This window comes from Bos grunniens, chromosome 2, assembly GCF_055505025.1.
Source record: "Bos grunniens cultivar Pamir isolate PY7600 chromosome 2, Bosgru_T2T1.0, whole genome shotgun sequence".
Classification (NCBI taxonomy): Eukaryota; Metazoa; Chordata; class Mammalia; order Artiodactyla; family Bovidae; genus Bos; species Bos grunniens.
Genome location: NC_141166.1, coordinates 98,066,337 through 98,087,898, shown reverse-complemented (window position 1 = coordinate 98,087,898; position 21,562 = coordinate 98,066,337). Strand labels below are relative to the sequence as shown.

At 35.1% G+C, this 21,562-nt stretch overlaps 1 protein-coding gene across 1 annotated transcript in view; it reads left to right on the top strand.

Moving 5' to 3' along the window:
• The window catches only part of ACVR1C (activin A receptor type 1C), a 75,058-nt gene that overhangs the window by 27,721 nt on the left and 25,775 nt on the right, over positions 1–21,562 (top strand). Inside the window, exon 2 of the mRNA XM_086353917.1 lies at positions 2,066–2,296. Coding sequence (XP_086210043.1) covers positions 2,066–2,296 — 231 coding nt within the window. The remainder of the gene's footprint in view (positions 1–2,065; positions 2,297–21,562) is intronic.

Below are 21,562 nucleotides of genomic sequence, written 5' to 3'. Positions count from 1 at the left end.
CCTTCCTCTTTTCCTGAATTCTTTATCTATACTATCACCAGATCGTCCTGCTGTGTCATCATCTGGGATCTAGCCTGGGCCATTAAAAGAATGAGAACATTCAACTCACTCGGCAGTATGAAAGGAGATGCATTTCTTTGTAATGTTTTTCCAATGGTCTGTGTACCTAGTTCATTCAGTCATTCCTATATGAATTACAAATGTATCTTGATTGTTTCATAGAACAACTAGCTCTAACTTCTCCAGTAAAATGAGACATAGTCACTAATTACATAGTAATTAGTAGTCACTAATTGACATAGTGCTTTCTAGGTATCAGGCATTATTCTAAGGGCTTCAATTTTTATTTTCCAAAACAGCCCTATGAGGAGGAATCCCTTATCTTTCATATAAGGAAATGGAGGCACAGAGGAGGCAAGCAATAGTCAAATATGAAGGCCTCTGTCAAATTTGAATCAGAAGATGCTAGAGAGAGAGATTCTACTGTCAGAAGATACCTAGGTGGATGGATCTTAATTATATGAGCTCTGTTTTCTGCAGAAAAAGTGACTTAAAACATTTTCAAATCATCTACATTTTATATATCTAGTTCTATTGAATCCCAGTCAGTCTACATTATAAGGTTCTACCACAGCAAATAAATATCAACAAAAGATTATATTTATTTACATTGATAACCAGTGGTATAAATAGAAGAGTAACCTGTTACGCTTGGTCCAGTGTTGATAACAAAATGGTATTTTATTTCATGATTTTAAGTCCCTTAGTATGTAATAATAAAAATGGTTATAGAGACAGTATTTTACTGGTCAAGAAAAATTATCAAAAGAAGAGAGAATTTCTATTAATCAATATGTGGTTTTTCTTTCTTACACATGCAATTATATAGAAATATTATCTGTATTGCTTACATTGATATTTGAAGTTGAGTATAAAAATAGCCATTAATGTATCAAATATTTTACAGGTATAAAATCAGCTCCAATTTGAGTAATTAGCAATTTTAAGACTAATTTGAGTAAAAACAGTTGGATGGAAAAACTTTGGACATTCAGATATTGCAGGGGGGTGTTGTGATTTAACAAAAACCTTCATTAAGTAATGATACAAAAGGGTTATTCAGTACTGTTCTATTTAAAAGTAATTCAAATGAAATTTGAATAAGTTACTCACAACCACTGGATTGTTCATGATAGATATTTTACATCAGAACAGAAGTACTCTACTACTTTGATCATGTGAGTTAATGTGGGGTGTGTGTGTGTGTGTGTGTGTGTTTATTAAGTGGGGAATGTTGTGGAAACTTGTGAAGGGAACAGATTAACAAAGTCTAATTTTTATTGATGTAGATTTATTGCATTCTACAATTGATGTGTTTTGCTCTATTGAATAGATGTATTCATTCAAAGAAACTTGCCTGAAGGTCATGGTCTATCTTCAAATGACTCATTCTAAGATGTATTCTTTAGTGAAAAGGGGGATATATAATGGCTCATCAATGCCTTAAAGGCACTGTGACAATACAATACTGTTAAAATATCATAGAATATAAATGTAAAGAGTCACACAGGTTTTTAAAGCTGTGACTGTCTGTGGTTAGCTTTGTGTTTTTAGCACATTGACTTTAAAGTTTAAAGGAGAAATCGTACATGAAAAGAATACACTGGATTGCTTGGGTAGTGAGCGCCTTAAACAGTGCTTGAATGCTCTACAGATGATGCTGGACTGCACTTCTGGGTTGCTGTGTTACTGTATCCTGGTGTTTCATAGGGACTACTGATTTAGGAATGAGCTGGTTGAGTTTAAAAAGGAGGGATTTACACCAAGGGTGAGAAACTTGTTTAAAAATACAGTATCAACTGAAGAGATTGCTTATAAAAATATAAGCAATAGTAAGTGATGATTGGGCAACACTTTTGATAAAGCACATGACTGAGAGAGAGTAACAGCTTTAGCATGTATGTTTTATCCAGTGCTATTAAACTGTCTCTCAGTTTTCATTAAGATTGACTTTCTTTGCATGATAACTTTCGCATCTTAAAGCGTTTTGCCTTATCTTTTCCAGGTTTGAAGTGTGTTTGTCTTTTGTGTGACTCTTCAAACTTTACCTGCCAAACAGAAGGAGCATGTTGGGCTTCTGTTATGTTAACCAATGGAAAGGAACAGGTGATCAAGTCCTGTGTCTCTCTCCCAGAATTAAATGCACAAGTCTTCTGTCATAGTTCCAACAATGTTACCAAAACGGAATGCTGCTTCACAGATTTTTGCAACAACATAACACTGCACCTTCCAACAGGTAAAGGGTTTATCTTTGTTCATTCCAAATTTCATTTTACTCTTGGGAAATTATAAGCATGATAGAAATCAAACTGTCTTATGTTTCTTTAAATAAGAAAATCTGTTTTACAGTTCTTTCTATTTTTTTGCTAAAATTCTCTACAGCCTAGCTGAGGTTGATTTTTTAAAAAATTGTACAAGACTGTCGAAACACTGACAACAGCATAACAATTTTGAAGAAATCTGTCCTCATGAATTGTATTTTTTGAAGTGATTAATGAACCTAGAATAAAATATAAACTTTTATGTATCCTTTTAAAGGAGAGAAATTAAAATGTATACCAAGAAAAAAGAAGAGAAAAGAGAGCAAAACTAAAAATAGTAGATTGCCAACTTTTATGGAAACAGAATCTTTTTTTCATGGGTGCCTTCTGCATATCTTCTTTGTCTGCCCACACTCAAGTGAGAGCACTTGTTAGCAGAAAGAGTAGAATTTGACCCTCTATTATTGGGTGAATATATTGCTGCCTTTCCCACAATTTCATGGAGTTTCATCCTAATTTATAAGATACAAAAATCTTAATCTGGTCTTTTATCTGGAATCTGAAATTTGAGGGACTATTAAAGAGGTAAGCAATTCAAATTAAAAACTAATTTATAACATGAAAATGTCCTGATAGTAAATTTTCTTTAATATGTTAGTATCTACACAGAGATAGATATTCTTCTTCACAAATGAACATTTGAAAGTACTGTTATCCAGTCTCAGATATTCATATATCACCATATTCTACTATAGTATTTTTAATGTATTATTATTATTAATAAATTAACAGCTCCTTTTTTTTTCTTTTTACTGGAGAACATTTACTTTATGCAAAAAACAAGTTTACTTGGCATAAATAGAAGATAAATAAGTAAATAAACAAACAAATGTACTGACTGTATTTCTGGTAGCTATTTTACATTTTCTTTTCAAGAGAAGATACTCATGTTAAAAACATACTGACATGAAATGAGACATTTTGATACATAATCAGAAAAACTAGGAGAACCAGGGAAGAAAATCTTGTGTGATTTAATGTTATTTAGTATCATATTGGTTTACCACTTCAATAAAATCATTTCATATACCACCTTTGATACTTGTCTGATTCTTTGGGAAACATTATTCTAAAGCATTGTCCTATGTGTTATAACCTCAGAAGTCACACTTGGAATGTTTCATCCCTGAAAGCTACTAGGAGTCTTAGATTTTACACCGCAATTATTCTGTCTCAGATTCCATAGACTTCCTTGGTTTGGTAGTCATTTGATACCTATTGTGATACGAGAATTTATTTTCCATATACTTTCTTCCCTGATTTTGGTAGACTAGAGACATGAAGATCCCCTGTATTTGATGATGTTCTTCCCATGACCAAGATCAAAAAGACGGAGGGGAAGGAAAGTCTCCATATTAGTCTGTGGCAATGACGTCTTTAATGTGTCTTCTCGATAAAGAATTATCCATAAGAACATGTTCTGCCAGTCAGTAGGGGTACAAGATAATACTGTGCAACAAAATGTCTAGGAGGACAAAATGTTTCACATACAGCTGGGCCAATTAAAGGTACTGAGTGCAGTCAGGATGTGAATCCTTCCCAGTTCAGCTCTAAATTCTGCCTAACTACTGAGATGCCTGTATTCTACCTTCAAGTCCAGTTGGGAACCAGCCTTTCTTAAAAAAACAAACAATTTTATGAGGTATAATTTAGATATAATGAAATGCACACATCTTAAGTATATGGTTCGATGTGTTTTGACACATACATTTATGTAACTGCCACATTTCTATTATCTCAAAATGTTCTCAGTCAGTCTCCACTTTCACCAAAGCCAGGAAACTGATTTTCTGATCCCTGTAGATTAGATTTATTTTTCCTGGAGTTTCACATCAGAGGAGTCCTATGGAGGAGATTATTTTGCACTTGACTCTTTTCATTCATCCTATTTTTGAGATTTATTCATGCACCTTGTTCCCTTTTGGCTGCTGGGTAATATCTCTTTGTATGTTTTGCTTTGTTCTTTTTACACACCCATCCACAATGGGGATTCAGGTTGTTTCCATCTGGAGGCTGTTGTTAACAAAGCTGCTATGAACAACTGGGTACAAGTCTTTGGATATATGTCATCTTCTCGAGAAAATATCTAAGAGTAGAATTGAAGGGTTGTATGATAACTATATGTTTAATTTTTAAATTTAATCTCCCAAATAGTTTTCAAATTGCTTGTACCATTTTGTATCCCCAATAGAAATGTCTGATAGTTCTAGTTGGTCCATATTTTCCCAGCACTTAGTATAATCAGTCTTTTTAATTGTGGACATTCCAGTGATTATGTAGTGGTATTTCACTGTGGTTTTCATTTGCATTGCCTTAATGGTTAATCATGTTAAATTATTTTTTTTCTTGTGCATATTAGACATTTATGTTTCTTTCTTTATAAAGTGTCAAATCTTTTGCACATTAAATTCATTTATCTTCTTATGGATGACTTTAAGATTCTTTATATATTCTGAATACAAGTCCTTTATCTGATAGGTGTATTATGAGGATTTTCTCACATTCTGTGGATTTTGACATTTTGTTTCCTTAAAGGCGTCTTTTGGAGAGTAGAAGATCAAAATTTGATGAAGTGCATTTTATTTTTTTAAAAAATATTAATGGTTCATTTATTTGATGTCCTAAGAAATCTTTATCTATCCAGAGGTCATAAATATTTTCTTTTATGGCTTCTTCTAGGAATTTTAACATTTGAGCTTTTACATTTAAGCCCATGTTTAGTTTAAATTTAATTTTTGTTATTTTGTGAGGTTAGGTGGAATATTTATTTTTTCCATGTGTATTTGAAGTTGTTCCCAGTATCAATTTATTGCAAAATCCATCCTTTCAATTTCTTTGACCTTTTGATTGAAAATAAAGTGACCATATGTATATGGTATATTTCTGGCCTCCAAATGTCTATACTTATGCCACTATGAAACACTCTTGATTATTATAGCTTTATAGTAAGTATTCAAATCAGATAATATGACCCTTCCAACTTTATTTATGTTCAAGTTGATTTGCTATCCTAAGTTATTTGCGTTTCCATTTTGGAATTGGTACTTCCCTGGAAGTCCAGTAGTCAAGACTACAGTCCCACTGCAGAGTGCACAGGTTTGATCCCTGGTCAGGTAACTCCAGCATACCGCTGCACAGACAAAAAAGAAAAAGTGGAAAAAATAAATTTTAGAATCATTTTGAGAACTTTCATAAAAATACAATGCTGAAATTTTTATTAGATTGAGTTGAGTATGGATTAGTTGGAGAAAATTGTCATGTAACAATGTTAACTTTTTTGATCCATGAACATAGTATGTTTTTCCATTTATTTAGTTTTACTTCAGTTACTCTTAGTGTCTTATAGTTATCAGAAAACACATCTTATACATATTTTCTTGGATTTTTCTCTGAGTATTGCATGTTTTTAGATGCTATCATAAATAGTATTTTTGACATTTCAATTTCTAAATGTTAACTGCCAGTATATGAAAATAAAATTAATTTTATATATTGGCCTTATATCCATTAAGCTTGTGAGAATAACATATTCTAGTGGCTTTTAAAAAATTTCTGTGACATTTTCTACATACAGAATAATTTTGTCTGTCAGTACAGCCAATTTTACATCTTCCTTTCTGGTCTCTATGCATTTTATTTTATTTTTTTCTTTCTTTTTTTGCACTGGCTAAGATTACCAATATGATGATGAGTAGGAGTGGTTAAATATTCTTGTCTTTTTCCTGGTTCTAGGAGGAATGCCCTCACTCTTTTACCATCAAGTATGAAGGGTTTTTTTTTTGTTTGTTTGTTTTTTGGTAGACCATTGTTATCAACTGAAGAAATTTGCTTTTATTCCTAGTTTGGGGAAAGTCTTTTTAAAAATCATGAATGAATATTAATAATTTCAAGTATTTTCATGGATTTATTGAGATTATAACATGATTTCTCTACTGATATAATGGATTACCTTGATTAATTTTCAAAGGTTACTTATAACTGGGAAGGTATATACGCTAGTAATTAATTTGTCTACAAAGAAATGCTTTGTGACATTTAATGATATCAAATTTCTTTTACTAAACTAAGAATTTGTTTCTTTTAGTGGCGTTTTTAGTGGCATGGTATGGCAAATTGACATTCAGTTGAGTAGGCTTGCATGTGCAGTCATCTTGGATTGGATTGTTCTCTGTGAGGTAGCGCTGAGTGGTTATTAGCTGTGTCTGGAACAGCATCTGTTGGAGAGGAGTTGGGAACCCTCAGACTGAGCAGTGACACAGCCAGTGCCAGTAACTTTGGTGTTTTTGTGTCATCAATAAGTGTGGCTGATATCACCTGCTTTGCCTAAAGAGAATTTATCAATTTCAAATGTGATCACATATATATGAAATATATAAACGTGCTCTGAAAAGCAGACAGTGTGACATATCTACAGTACTTAATACGCTGCATCGTACTCATGAGTAAAATGGTAGAAGAAAAGGGGGAGAGGTTACCAGAACAGGTTGAAGAAAACCTGGGATTCTCTTTTCAGTTGCAGCTGGAAACCCAGTGGGTACCTCTTGGCTCTTTTAGCCATCACCCGACTATGGGGTCATTTCTGGATGGCTGACTTGGTGCAGACATAGTGCCTACTCTTGTCATGTTTCAGCTGTCTCTTTTCTGTCCTTGAGTCCTGCTTATGATGCTTGATCTCTGACTATATTTCTTTGTGACAAAATTCCTACCCTGAATACATCTTGTGACTGTTTTCTCCCCAGTTCCTCTTCCTGATGGTGTCCTTATAACTCAGCACCTGGAAATCTGTAGCCACAAACTCTTGCCCTCCTAAAATCCTTTTAAGTGTTTGATTCTAATTCTTCTTAGACTAGTAGCTTTTGTACAGGTTTCCATTGTGACACACAGAAACACATTTTGTATAATTTCCCCCATATGCACACATATCTGAAATAAGAATTTTACAAAATATTCTTACTTGTAAAATGTGCAAGGTACTCCATGTGCTTTCATTAAGTAAAAATTCTAATCATATCCCACAAGTTGCTTACGTGTTTACAGTTTAAGAAACACTGCTTAGTTGATATTTAAAATGTAATTTTAAATGCAGCAAGGACATTTATTATTTTAATTTACTAGTTCAACAATCTGTTGATATTAAGAATCTAGTTACTATTTTAATTTACAATGTTTTTTTTTTAATGGCCTTTTAAAACCTTACCCATTCATTTTTAATACTAAATTGGATTAGAGTCAAATTAATTTGGATCATTGTAACCAAGATTTGATTTAGATCACATGAAATTCAATCACTTGCCCTTAAAAAAGTACTTCTTTGACATTGTATGTGGGTTTAATCCTTAGGAGTTAATTTTTTTGATAGAAGTAATTTTATAGTTTGGTAGACATATAACATTAGAAAAAATTGCTTGTTTCCCTGGAGCTTATTCTGTTAGATATATTTGATGTCACTGGAGTGACCTTCAAGTTCAACTATTATCACAAATATTTAGAGGGTTTTTTCTTATGTAAACTTGAAAGCCAGCAACCATTTCCAAAAACAGTTGTGTTTTGACTAGTGCTTGGAGTTCATGTCTCTACTAATAGCAAATATGTTATTATTTTCATTAGGCAGCATACCAAATATATTTAAAAATTACAATTAAATACAAGCAATGCAAATCAATTAAGAGAAACATATTTTATGCAGTGTAACCTAATTTCTTATTACTGTTTATTTTTAGACCAGATTAAAACAACTCTTTTAAACTCCAAAAATATCTACCCACCTTTCCAGAGGCTGCTTGTCTTGCCCTGACTCCAGTGACTTTAGATTTACTACTTCTCAGGCTTTATTAAATTTCTTTCACAGTAACTCATGCAGATTGTCCATTCACAACTTCCTCTTAAATTAAGATAGAATCCACTTTGGTAGGAAAAATTCAGCTTCAAAAGTAAATGATATATTCTTAACTCTTAAAGAATATTTACATTTCAATAAAAAAAAAGACTTATTTACCCAAATGTGTACTTTTTTGGGTGGAGGATGGAGGAGGGAGGTTGTTTGTAGGGTGAAAAAAACAAATAATAAATGAAAGAGTTCCATTTTTTTGAAAAAGTTCCAAGAGATATTTTGGGTGTGTGTCCCTGTAATGGGTTCTGTCTGTGAGCCCTCTAATAAATTTCACAGTTTCATCACTGATTTAGTTTAAGTTGGGCCTTTTGTATCTATTCTTAAAGCTTCTTAAACCCTTTTCCCTATATTTTCTAATGTTTGAGTCTCTGGTCATTTTAATATCTACAGCTTCTATGAATTTGAATCTGCTGATTTCTATTCTTGGTTGGCCACTTTCCTTGTGTGTTTTGTAATTTTTTGATTGTGAGCTCATGTTTTGAGAATCATATCTGGAGGAAACTTTTGAGGCCTATTTTAAAATATATTCCTCCAGAGGAGATTTATATTAGTTTCTGCCAGGTATCTGGAGGTGCTACCAACTGAAATCTATTCAGTGTTTTGATTAGTTGTTTTTTGTTTTGTTTTGTTTTGTTTTTTTTTTTGCCAACATATAGCATGAATTCTGTGCCTATACAGATGCACACTTATGGTGAGAATCTCTTGAAGAGATTTTTTTTCTGCTCTACTGAAAGTGAAGATTGAGACAAACAAATAGATGAATATAGACCCAGTGTCTCTCTGCAGAACATTTTCTACTTAGTTTTATTTTCAACGTAATACCATTCATATTTAACTGATTTATACTAGGATCTCTGACCTGATCTTTTGTGATTTCAGGAACCATGTTTTATCTCCTGATCTTGTGATATAAGTCTGATAAACTAAGCACTTAACTACCAAGGACTGGCAGATGCCTCCAGGGTAAATGGCCATCCTAGTGCTCAGATATCTCTTTGGATCTGAATTTTATTTTTGGTTGCTGAGTAATTCATTTATTTCCCCACCAGGTTAATCATATAATAGAAAAACATTTTTCATTTGTGTTTTATTCAGCATTTTTGTGTATGCCATACTAAGAAGGGCTTCTGTGGACATCTAAAGTGTAACTTGGCAGAAGTGGAAATTCCATGATGGTTTATTTTTGAAATGATGCTGGCGTAATTATCTATCCATCTGGAAGACGACAGGGCTGTACCACAGTGTCATACCGTATACAAAAATAAATTACAGCTTGATTAAATATCTAATTGTGAAACATAAAACAATTTAAATGTCAGAGGAAAATTTAGGGAAAAAAGATTTTTATGACTTTACAGTATGGAAGCTGTTTTAAATAAGACAGGAAATCCAACTGTTATAAAAGGAAAAGACATAATTGACTACATGGAAACTAAAATAAAAATGAATAATAAAAGATAACATAAGTGAAACCAAAGATAAATGAAATATGGGATAGAAATATTTGTATTATATATGACTAGAGAAAAAGGTAACTATTTAAAAAATAATGAGCCTGTGTGTGTGTGTGTGTGTGTGTGTGTGTATCCATGTACCTGGCAAGAGAAAAAGTGAAAAGAGGGAGGAGAGTGTTAAATGAAAAAAAAGGGGCAAAAAACACATTTTACAGAAATTTTATAGAAGAAAATATTCAAAATGGTCAAGTATTGAAAAGATGATCAAGTACTGAAAAAATAAATGCCGGGGAGATGCAAACTGAAGTAACATACCATTTTTTTCCACCCATTGGATTGGTAAAAGTTAAAGGAGGATGTTTTCAACTATAAGTGTCAGACACTTAGATAATATCTTAACCAATGAAGGAGTTCACAGCCTTAATATGATAAGAAATCTGGAAATAGGTTCTTTGATTTGTTAACATACAGACTCAACAGTGTCAACAGCCTACTTTCAGTTTTCTTTTCCTGAGAGTCAGTGAACATCATCGTTGTTTAAGTATTATTATCTAACTTTCTGATACTCTTATTTGGAACGTTTTTTCCCCCTGCATATCTGCTTTTTCTAGCAAGGGAAATGTTGGGTTTTGCTACTAGCAATCTCATGATTCAGAGAAAAGTGAAAAAACATGGGTGGCTCAATTTGAGTCGTCTAATAAAAACTGCCATGTTTAGCAGAAATATCAAAAGTCTCTTCCTTACTACCAGTTTAAAATGGATGTAAATTCATCTCCTTCTAACCCCAGGGAGGAGGCTTGGATTTATTACTAAGCAGAACAGGGCAAAAAAAAAAAAAAAAAAAACAAATAAAGATAAACAACTTTAAAACAAACCCAAAACCTTATTTTTGGAAAGATGTGGACATAGTCTAGCCATCACAGAGATTTTACACCTGAGTTTCCATTGCCCGAGTGAAACTCTTCAGAAGAAAAACTTAAAAAAAAAAAATTGACCCAGATTAATAGTGTCCCCAGTGGCCTGCCAGAAGAAAGTTCAGACTCTCTGGAGAAAGGTAATTTAATATTAGGTCTCAGAGAGAAACACACAAACACTTTTGCAAGGACATGAGAAGTACATAATGAAGAACAAGCACTCCAAGTTCACAGGGGTTCAAAATGACATGAGCATGAGCCAGCGGAAGAGAGCACAAGGTTTCATATGTTGGAGTTATCAGACAATAATTATAGAGCACCCATTCTTCTAAGTTTAAAGAAGCAAAAGGAAAATTTAAAACATTTCTTAGAGAATAGGAAATTGTTAAAAAAAAATAATGGACTAGTAGATTTGAACAATAAAAGAAGAAAACTTTTTAAAATTAAAAATACAGTAACAAAAATTAGAAACTTAATGTATAGGTTTAACAACAATTGGTACAACAGCAACTGAAGAGAGAATTAGGGATCTGAAATATGGGTCAGAAGACACTATTTTGTATGCAGTAATATAGAGAATACATAATAGAAAATATGGAAGAGAGGATGATAATTAGAGGAAAGTATAAGAAGGTTTGATATACATATATGTGATATATGTGCATTAATATACAATGCATATATTAAATAAAAATGTTGACATTTCTATTAGGTAAAATTAACTTCAATGCAAAAAATATTACTAGAGTTAAAAAAGATCACTTTTTAATGACTAAAGTTTCAATTTATGAGGGATTCTTAATAAATTAAAATTTCTGTGTACTTAAGAATATGGTCTCAGAGAAAATATTTACAGATGTATAAGGAAAAATAGAGAAGTCCATGATCTCAGAAGGGGATTTTAATATACTATTGTCTTGGTAATAGAATAAATAGATTAAAAAAAAACAGTGAGACTACATGAGGCTGAAACAACATGATTTATGAACAACCTAACTTTTAGAAAATTATAACATAAATTATAATAGTCTTATGACATATCTGTAAGGAACATTTCAAAGCCCAAGAGGTTCTATCACAAAATTCTGCTAAATTTCCAGGAATAGATAATTGTGTAATTATTACACAAACTCCTCCAAACCATGCACAAAGAGGAAACACTCCTTAACCCATTCTGTGCATAACTTTGATATCAAAACCCAACAAAGACAGTATGAAAAAAGAAATAGCAAGTCATTCTCATCTATGAACATTATATGCAAATACCCCAGGCTTCCCTGGTATCTCAGACATAAAGAATCAACCTGCAATGTAGGAGTCCTGGGTTTGATCCTTGGGTTGGGAAGATTCCCTGGAGAATGGCATGGCAACCCACACCAGTATTCTTGCTGGAGAATCCCCATGGACAGAGGAGGCTGGCGGGCTATAGTCCATGGGGTCTCAAAGAGTGGGACAGGACTGAGCAACTAAGCAGCACAACACATGCGAATATCCCAACTTTAACCTGTAACAATACAGGAAAAGGGATTCTGGGGAAAACAGCACAAGGACAGAGAAATGATTATTCCCCAAATCAGGATAATGATACCCTGGGGGATGGGAAAGGATCTGATCATGTGACTTGCCTCTTGAGTGGGGAACAGGGAAGGGATAAGGGGGCCAGAGATGTATGGGAATTTATATGCTGTACATGTATATTATATGCACTTTTCTGTGTATTTGTTATATTTCACAACAAAAGAGCAAAACATCAAGCTTCAAAGTAACTTTTGGCAATGGGTGAATTCACAAAACTTATACATTTTCTTAACATGTGGAGTTGATATTGGAGAGCTACCAGGTTAAGGACATTATTCAGTTCTTCCCTTATAAATTTTTATGCTGTCTGTTTTGCTGCACATGTGTTCTTTTTCTAATGGAAAAAATCTAATGGCTCAAAGTTTACGAAAGCTATAAGTATTTCAAAGACATCTAGTTTCCTCCGATACCCATTTAGTAGCAGAATCTAGACTTAGATGGCTGTCTTAGATGTGGCTGTCTACCTAAGTGACAGTATTTTGAGCTACTCTTAATGGTAAGTGTGGCCAGATGACTAAGTTCTGACAGAGTTTTGGAGAACTGAAAAGACTCATTTATAACACAACTGATAGCTTATTATGCCATCTTCCATCATGCTGCCTGGAGGTAAAGGGTGAAATACAGCAGCTTGCTTGTACTGTGAGGACAATGACTACACCACAGGAATGGAAACGGGAGATAATAGGAGCCTGACCAAAAACTTCATGGAGCCAACTTGCTACCACTGGACTCTTGTTGTTTAGTCTCTAAGTCATGTCTGACTCTTTTGTGACCCCAAGAACTGTAGCCCGCTATGCTCCCCAGTCCATGGCATTCTCCAGGCAAGAATACTGGAGTGGGTAGCCAAGCCGCTCCCTTCTCCAGGGAATCATCCCACCCAGCAATTGAACCTGTGTTTGTTTACTGATGAGCCACCAGGGAGGCCCAAACATTGAACTACCCATCTTCAAATGTCTTTCACATGAAAGAGAAAAGGAAACTTCTGTGTAGTTTGCTCTGTCGTTACTAGCTAAACCCAGTTTTAATGAATATAGAAACAGCAAAACAAGTCACCCAGAGTTCTACCTACTTATGGGTTGTATTTGACCTACAGACAGCTTTCATTTGAAGTATATAGTTTCTGGGGAAAAAGTGAATTTCTTTATAATGTTAAACATTGAGTCGTAAAATAAAAATATAGATACCTGGCTTATCTTGGGGCTTCCCTGATAGCTCAGTTGGTAAAGAATCCACCTGCAATGCAGGAGACTCTGGTTCAATTCCTGGTTCGGAAAGATCTGCTGGAGAAGGGATAGGCTACCCACTCCAGTATTCTTGGGCTTTCCCTGTGGCTCAGCTGGTAAAGAATCTGCCTGCAATGCATGAGACCTGGGTACGATCCCTGGGTTGGGAAGATCCCCTGGAGAAAGGAAAGGTTACCCACTCCAGTATTCTGGCCTAGAGAATTCCATGGACTAAAAATCAGAAGATTTGGCATCCTTGAAGTCTCCCTCTTGGTATCAGATGGCTGAAACAGAAGTGACTGACTTCCTTATTGGGCATGAGCTTTCCTTGTTCATTCATTCACTCATTCAGTACTTATTGAGCTTATATCCTGGTAACCTTGAGCTTCCCTGGTGGCTCAGATGGTAAACAATCTGCTGGCAATGATAGAGACATTGGTTCGATCCCAGGGTTGGGAGGATTCCCTGGAAGAGGGCATGCAACCCACTCCAGTATTCTTGCCTGGAGAATCCTCATGGACAGAGGAGCCTGGAGGGCTACAGTCCATGGGGTTGCAAAGAGTTGGATGAGACTGAGCAACTTGCACTTTCAGAGTTCCTACTTTCAATAGTTTAGTATATTTTCTAATATAGTCGAGTTATTCTGTTTAATACAATTTTATGTCAGACTTTCTTTTCTTATTATTAAAACATGTCTTTTCGTACGTGAAGGAGTCATATTTTGTTGCTTGTTTCTTTCATAGCTGTGTTACATTGTAATTTGTAGCAGAAATGATTTTTGGTGACTGTAGGTGACATCAGAAAGATGCTCAGAGAAATAGTGGTGATGTCAAATAGCATCAAGAGCGCACCAAAACTGTCATGAAAATTCATCCAGGATAAGGTCAGGAAGCCTAGGCTAGAGAAGCCTGTTATTTATAGGGTTCATTTTTATAAGACTTGCTATTTAGTTTATGCTTGCACTAATTATCAACCTTCATATGGAAATAGACTATTCAGCAAAGCATTCAAGTTCTGAGTGTCTTTGTTCCTATTTTGCTACCAAAACATACAGTGCTTTAAAGGGTACGTATAATAAGAATTTCTGATTTTTCCTTTTGGTGTTCAGTACACTATTTTCATACTATTTTTGACTAATTTAAATAATTAGTTTCCATACAAAAAATATGTGCACAGCTTTAAAATGTGAGTACTATCTTAACCTCAGTACAATTTTCACCTTCCTGTTCTCAGTTGTGTAAAGAAAAAAAGAACAATTCGTTATTTCTATAACCTAGGGTGGATGAACAATGCATATTGATTAGGTGCATGTCTAAATTAGACTTATTGAAACCAAACTGAAGGATTACATTTAAAGGAAGATTAAGTGCCGAAACATTATAATTGAATTTATCAAAAATTAATAAGTTTAAAGCATGTTGTAATTATAAAATTTTGCGGACTCAGATACCAAGTATTATTCTTTGGGGAGTTGAAAAGTCTCCTTATTTTAATTCCTTTAAAGAAACCCATTGATGTCTCTTAACTTTTATGGTTTTCTATTTTAAACATAAACTCATAGCTCTAGGCAGTGTAAGGTGACAGGACATGCTGAGAAATACTCATGGGACCCCTTGTGGAATTGTTCTGCCATCACATCAACAAATCCATTTGTAGCTCATTCTCTGAGGACTCACCCACACCTGACAGGTGTGCCAGACAGGCATATTTTTTTCCCCATAAACTGAAGGATGCTATAATTTTTGCATTTGGAAAGCACGTGAAATGTAAGCATACAAAAAGTCAAACTTGTGCTCTAAGAGATTAATATAGGAAGCATTTCTTGTCTCAAGGAACAAGTACACTGATTTTAATCATGAAATTTTGTTCATAGAGATATAATAGGAAATTGAAAGTGAAATTTATAAGCAATCCTAAATTGAGGATTTTACACTATATAAGCCATCCTCTTCTCAATTATGTAAATACTATTACCTGTTTATTGAAATACTTTTGGGAGTCATTATACAGACATTGAACTGACTGAAAATATCATTATCTCAATGTCATTCCTTTCAAGTGAACAAGCTGCTCTGTGTGAATGTGTTATCTGTTTAGTTCAGTTCAGTTCAGTCGCTCAATCGGGTCCGACTCCTGGCGACCCCATGAACCGCAGCACACCAGGCCTCCCTGTTAATCACCAACTCCCGGAGTTTACCAAAACTCATGTTCATGGACTTCCCTGGTGGCTCAGATGGTAAAGCGTCTGTCTACAATGTGAGAGACCTGGGTTCGATCCCTGGGTTGGAAAGATTCCCTGGAGAAGGAAATGGCAACCCACTCCATACTCTTGCCTTGAAAATCCCATGGACGGAGGAGCTTGGTGCAGGCTACTAACCATGGGGTGGCAAAGAGTTGGGCACGACTGAGCAACTTCACTTCACTTCACTTCGTGTTCATTGAGTCGGTGATGCCATCTAACCATCTCATCCTCTGTCGTCCCCTTCTCCTCTTGTCTTCCTGTTATCTGCAGGAGTAATTATATTAGCTGGAACTTTAAGACAGAGAAGTGTAACTTTTCCTTCACCATCAATATTTTAAGTGCTTTCTCTGAACAATGCTCTCCGCTATGAGATTGGGTGCTGTTTCCAAGAAACTTTCATTTTTTCTTATGGAAAAGATTGACTTAAAAAAAAACAAAACACTAACATATTCCTTGAGTAATTACTATCTAATTTCTTTATAGAAATGTATCGTTGAAGAATGAAAGTGAAAGTAAAAGTGAAGTGTTAGCTGCTCAGCTGTGTCTGACACTTTGTAACCCCATGGACTGTAGCTGTCCAGGTTCCTCTGTCCATGGAATTCTCCAGGCAAGAACACTGGAGTGGGTTGCCATTTCCTTCTCTTGGGGATCTTCCTGACCCAGGGATCAAACTCAGTCTCATTCATTGCAGACAGGTTCTTTACCACCTGAGCCACCAGGGAAGCCTCATTTAAGAATACTCAGTTCAGTTCAGTTCAATTCATTTCAGTCGCTCAGTTGTGTCCGACTCTTTGAGGCTCCATGGACTGCAGCACGCCAGGCTTCCCTATCCATCATCAACTCCCAGAGCTTGCCCAAACTCATGTCCATCGAGTCAGTGATGCCATCCAACCATCTTATTCTCTGTCATCCCACCTCCTCCTGCCTTCAATCTTTCTCAGCATCAGAGTCTTTTTCAGTGAATCAGTTCTTTGCATCAGGTGGCCAAAGCATTGGAGTTTCAGCTTCAGCATCAATCCTTCCAATGAATATGCAGGACTGATTTCCTTTAGGGTTGACTGGTTTGAACTGCTTGCAGTCCAGGGGGTTCTCAAGAGTCTTCTCCAACATCACAGTTCAAAAGCATCAATTCTTTGACACTCGGCTTTCTTTATAGTCCAACTCTCACATCCATACATGACTACTGGAAAAACCATAGCTTTGACTAGACTAGAATAGAATAGAATTAGTAGTATAATACACACTACTATATATAAAATAGATAATCAATAAGGATCTACTACATTAGCACAGGGAACTCTACTCAATACTCTGTAATAACCTATAATGGAAAAAGAATCTGAAAAAAAGATGGATATATGAATATATAACTAAATCACTTTTCTCTATATCTGAAACTAACAAAACTTTGTAAATCAAATATATTCTAATATAAAATGAATAAATAAAAGAATATGTGTTTTGATGACAGATTAATAAACTAACCCTGGTACATGCCCTGAAATGAAGAAAAACTGTGAAACCAATTTAAATTCTTCTACATTGTATTAGTCTCACCTCTGCTTGAGTCAAAGTTCTTCCTACCCCTGATGCCAAAGATTATATTCTTCATTCTTCAATCTAATATTCCTATTTCCTTAAAATATAAAGTAATTATTATTCTTAAATTCAGGTGCTGGTGGACAAAAGAAGATTTGAAGCTTCTCAGTGTTCCTCTCAGAAACCAGAAGGACAAGGAGAACTAGCCAGGAAATATTTTAATGTGTGGAGCTCCCTGTCTGTTCCGCACCCATGAAATCAGGCCATACATGTAGAACGTGTATGCAGATAGCCATTTACAGATTGAGCACCGAATGATGGAATGGCCCGTCGATACCTCATCTGAGTTGGTCAAAAGGCGGAAATAATTCTCCTATTATTTCTGTCACTGTCAGGGTTCAATTGAATCTCTAGAGAAGAAAATATTCTGCCATTGTTCACCTCCTTGAGGTTCACATTTATCAGAAACTACCTGTTTGACATGATTATTCTCTCTGTGAAGAAGGGGGACCATATAATGCCCCCTATAGTGGAGCATAATGGAGGGATCTAACCAAATTAACTTCTCATTGGATTTTTCCTGGTAACATGTATAAGGGTCACTGTGAAGAAGTAGGAGGCTAGGACAAGCTTTGGTAAGTGATGGTGGTGGTGGAGGGACCCTGTAATCGGGAATAAAGAATTACAGTGAAGTGTCAGACAAATAAAACTAGTGTTTGCGATGTAATTCCTTCGACCCATTCTACTTCCCATGCGTGTAGTTCACACATATAAGTTCAGTTACATATTCTTTATATTAGACTGATTCATCATGAATGGAACTCTTCATTATGATCTTTTTATCTCCCATATCCCTTGCTCCTATAAAGTTTTCTCATAGTTTTGCCTGCAGACCTGGCCTGCTCTGCTGCAGTCCGTAGGGTCATGAAGAGTCGGACACGACTTGGTGATGGAACAACAACAAAGTTGTTTTGGAATTGCACCCTAGATGGGTCATGTATCCTTAGTAGATTTAAAACTACACAAAGAAGAGGAAAAAAAGAAGAAAGAAAGGAAAGAGGAAGGGAGGAAGGAAATAAAGGAGAACATTGTCTTTTTGGTTATTTATTCTGAGAACATTTCAAAGCCACAAGCTTAGAGAAAGAAATGCTTCTCTTTTGTGGGGGAGTTGGTGGTAGTAGGGAGGCAGTCGAAGGTTTGATATTTATATTAATACATTCATGGATTCACCCTTGCAATAATAGCATCTTTTCACTTGAGGAAAAATTTAATGAAAGGAAGAGGAGCAGTTTTAATGATAAATTACTCTGTGGTTTCTTTAAGGATGTTTTGGACCCTTTTAAATTTATGTAGCTGCTTGCTATAGCAACTTTTGGGAAGGACGCACTAACCTGGAAATGGTTCATAAAAACTCACGTTGTCTGGATGAAGGCCTCTATTTTCTCTGTGCGAATGTTTTTTTAACAGCTGTCGAGTCCGTATATATCTTTTCAGTCACTATATCTTCATTTTCTATACATCTCTCCATTGTAATATCTTAGTTTCTATTCAGTTGAATGTCATTCACATACAGTCAAGAAATATACCTTTAAGTTGAACATAAATATACTACAGACTTTTGTGCCCGTGGTCAATACAAGTTATTTGAAGCAATTGATCAAGTCCACATCTCTGCCTAGTTCTAAGGCATCTCCTCCTCATAGCATGTACTAAAGAAATGCAAATTAATTGATGTGAAGGTCATATAAATCTCATACACATCAATAATTTTTCATACTTTTAATAAACAGAAAGGGTCAGCAGGGGAGGAAACATGGAGACCATCCTCACATTTTGTTATCTTTTTCTTTTAATCTTGAGGAGTTCATTTCCCTAAAGCCAGAAATAGGAGATGGCAAGGAGGTCATGAAAACTGTCCTGGGAGAAGCTGAGGTATCTAAACTGGATCTGAACTTTATCTGAGCATTGATAACCACCACTGCTTTCACCATCACCAATTTCACTCTTTTTTTTCTTTAGGGAAAGTTGTAAATTCACAAAGATTAAAAAATTTCTCCTTTCTTTCCTTTTTCCTTCCTCCCTTCCTCTTTCCTTTCTTTCTTCTTTTTTTCCTCTTCTTGGTTTTTTTTTTTTTTCCCTTGGTCTTTGTTGTTCTTTAGTTGCTAAGTTGTGTTCAACTCTTTGCAACCCCATGGATTGTAGCCTGCTAGGCTCCTCTGTCCATGGAATTTTCCAGATGACAGTACTGGAGTCAGTTACCATTTCCTTCTCCATTTTTGGCATTACTTAGCTTTTTACAGGGGCTTCCTAGGTGGCTCAGTGGGCAAAGAATCTGCCTGCAATGCAAGAGACATTGGAGACACCAGTTTGATTCCTAGTGTTCAGGAAAATCCCTTGAAGGAAGGCATGGCATGGAGTAGGTACTCCAATATTCTTACCTGGAGAATCCCATGGACAGAGGATCCTGGAGGGCTACAGTCCACGGGGTTACAAAGAGTTGGACATGACTGAATTGACTGAGCACGCACGAACACACCTTCTTACAATCTTTTAACTTCTGCATGATTCCCTCTAGCTGTGCAGAATCTCCCACCTCATACATGCCCTTCTTCCTGCCTTATCTGTACTTCCTTCCCCTGCTCTGTCTTGGTTTAATGTATTGCAGAACTTATATAGCAGAGACTTTTGTAAGCTAAGCACTCATCCGTCTGGGCTAGTACCTGTCTCTATTTTCCCATCTTCTTCTATTTAATTTACTAGGGAGTGAAATAACTAGAATTAGCAATTGCAGCACTTCCGGAACTCACTTTTGGGATTAATATATACCCCACCATGGAGCTACTATTCCGTGGAGAAATCATCTCAGTTGACATGGTCAGAGAAATTAGAAAATGTCAAATAGGAGTTCTCCTATGATCAAGACTGTAAAACCTGCTAGAAAAATTAATAGGCTCATCCAAGATAACTTACTAAAATGTATTCTTAACTGCACTACTGTCTTTTTCTACCATGATTCATTGGGTATAGACTATAGTTTTCTTCATTTGTCCCTTGTAGAGATTACAATCAGCATTTGGTTTAGAAGATAGTGTTACAAATGTTTGCCTTAAAAATTGCTCAGTGCTTAGGGAGCTTTCTAGATGGTGTTGCTAGCCTTTTTCTAGCCGAGTCATCTTTTTTTCTTACTAACTCATATCAGTAAATTTGTTCACAAAAGTAGAAACATTGCCCATCTGTAATAAACATCCCTGAGTGCAGTAGCCATCACCAGAGAAGAGCACTTTTATAGATATTGTGCTATTTTCAGGCTTGCTGACCTTTTGCCTCTTTATTGGTTGCTATAGTGATGATCTGAGCTCTGCTTAATAGAGCTTTACTAAAATGAAAGCAATCAATAAGCTTTTTAACTATAATGTTTATATTGATAGTTCCTAGTAACATGTATCAAAATAAAATTTATCCATATAAATGTATCCAATAATGGAATTTTATTTTTTAAAATCAAGTGTCAGTACAGGTTTATGTAAATTGCAAATTATTAAGTGCATTCTGTGGCTTTCTTAGAATTCTGGAAATACTTCTGTGAGGACATAAAAATATGGATCCAACTTGAAATGTAGATTTGAAAGACTATTTTGAAGTGGACAATAAAACTTTTTCATAACAGCAAATTTTTGAAGTTGCAACTTCCATTGTTGATGGTTTCTTAAGCAAAGTCAAGTCTGAGAACTCTTTTAGCACCTTGTCCTAAGAACATTCAAGGCCAAGCTGTCCTTCTATGCACCTGTACAACTTCTAATGATTTCAGAGGAACCCTGTGACACTCAGAACAGTTTGATCCACTGAAATTCACCTGGCAAAGTAAATAGAAGAGCATGAAATATGTTTCCAAAGCTCACTTAACAGTTTTAAATCTTTTATTCATTAGTAGTAGATAGACTACTATTTTTAGGATTATAGTGAAACTTTCGTGAACACGTTTTTGAGGACTTTGATTATTTTTCCTTTAGAATTAAATAATATTTATTTTTGAATTATGTTCTCATATTCTGATTAACATGTTGTAAGTGAAATTCAAGTACGTTTAATATAATAAGCTCTCTTGGACTGTCATTGCAAAGAAGGAAGTCTGAGAAATGACTTAGTTCTTCCTCTCATGAAGAACTAGCATATGTGCTTTGGAAGGAATTGGATAATAAGTAAATGAATATATGATGTTCCAGATAGTGATAAGATTCAGGAAGTTAAATAAAACAGGAAAAAGGTATAGAGAATAAACAAGCAATAAGAAGGAGATACTATTTTAGACAGAGTTGTCAGCCAAAACCATCATCTCCTGCC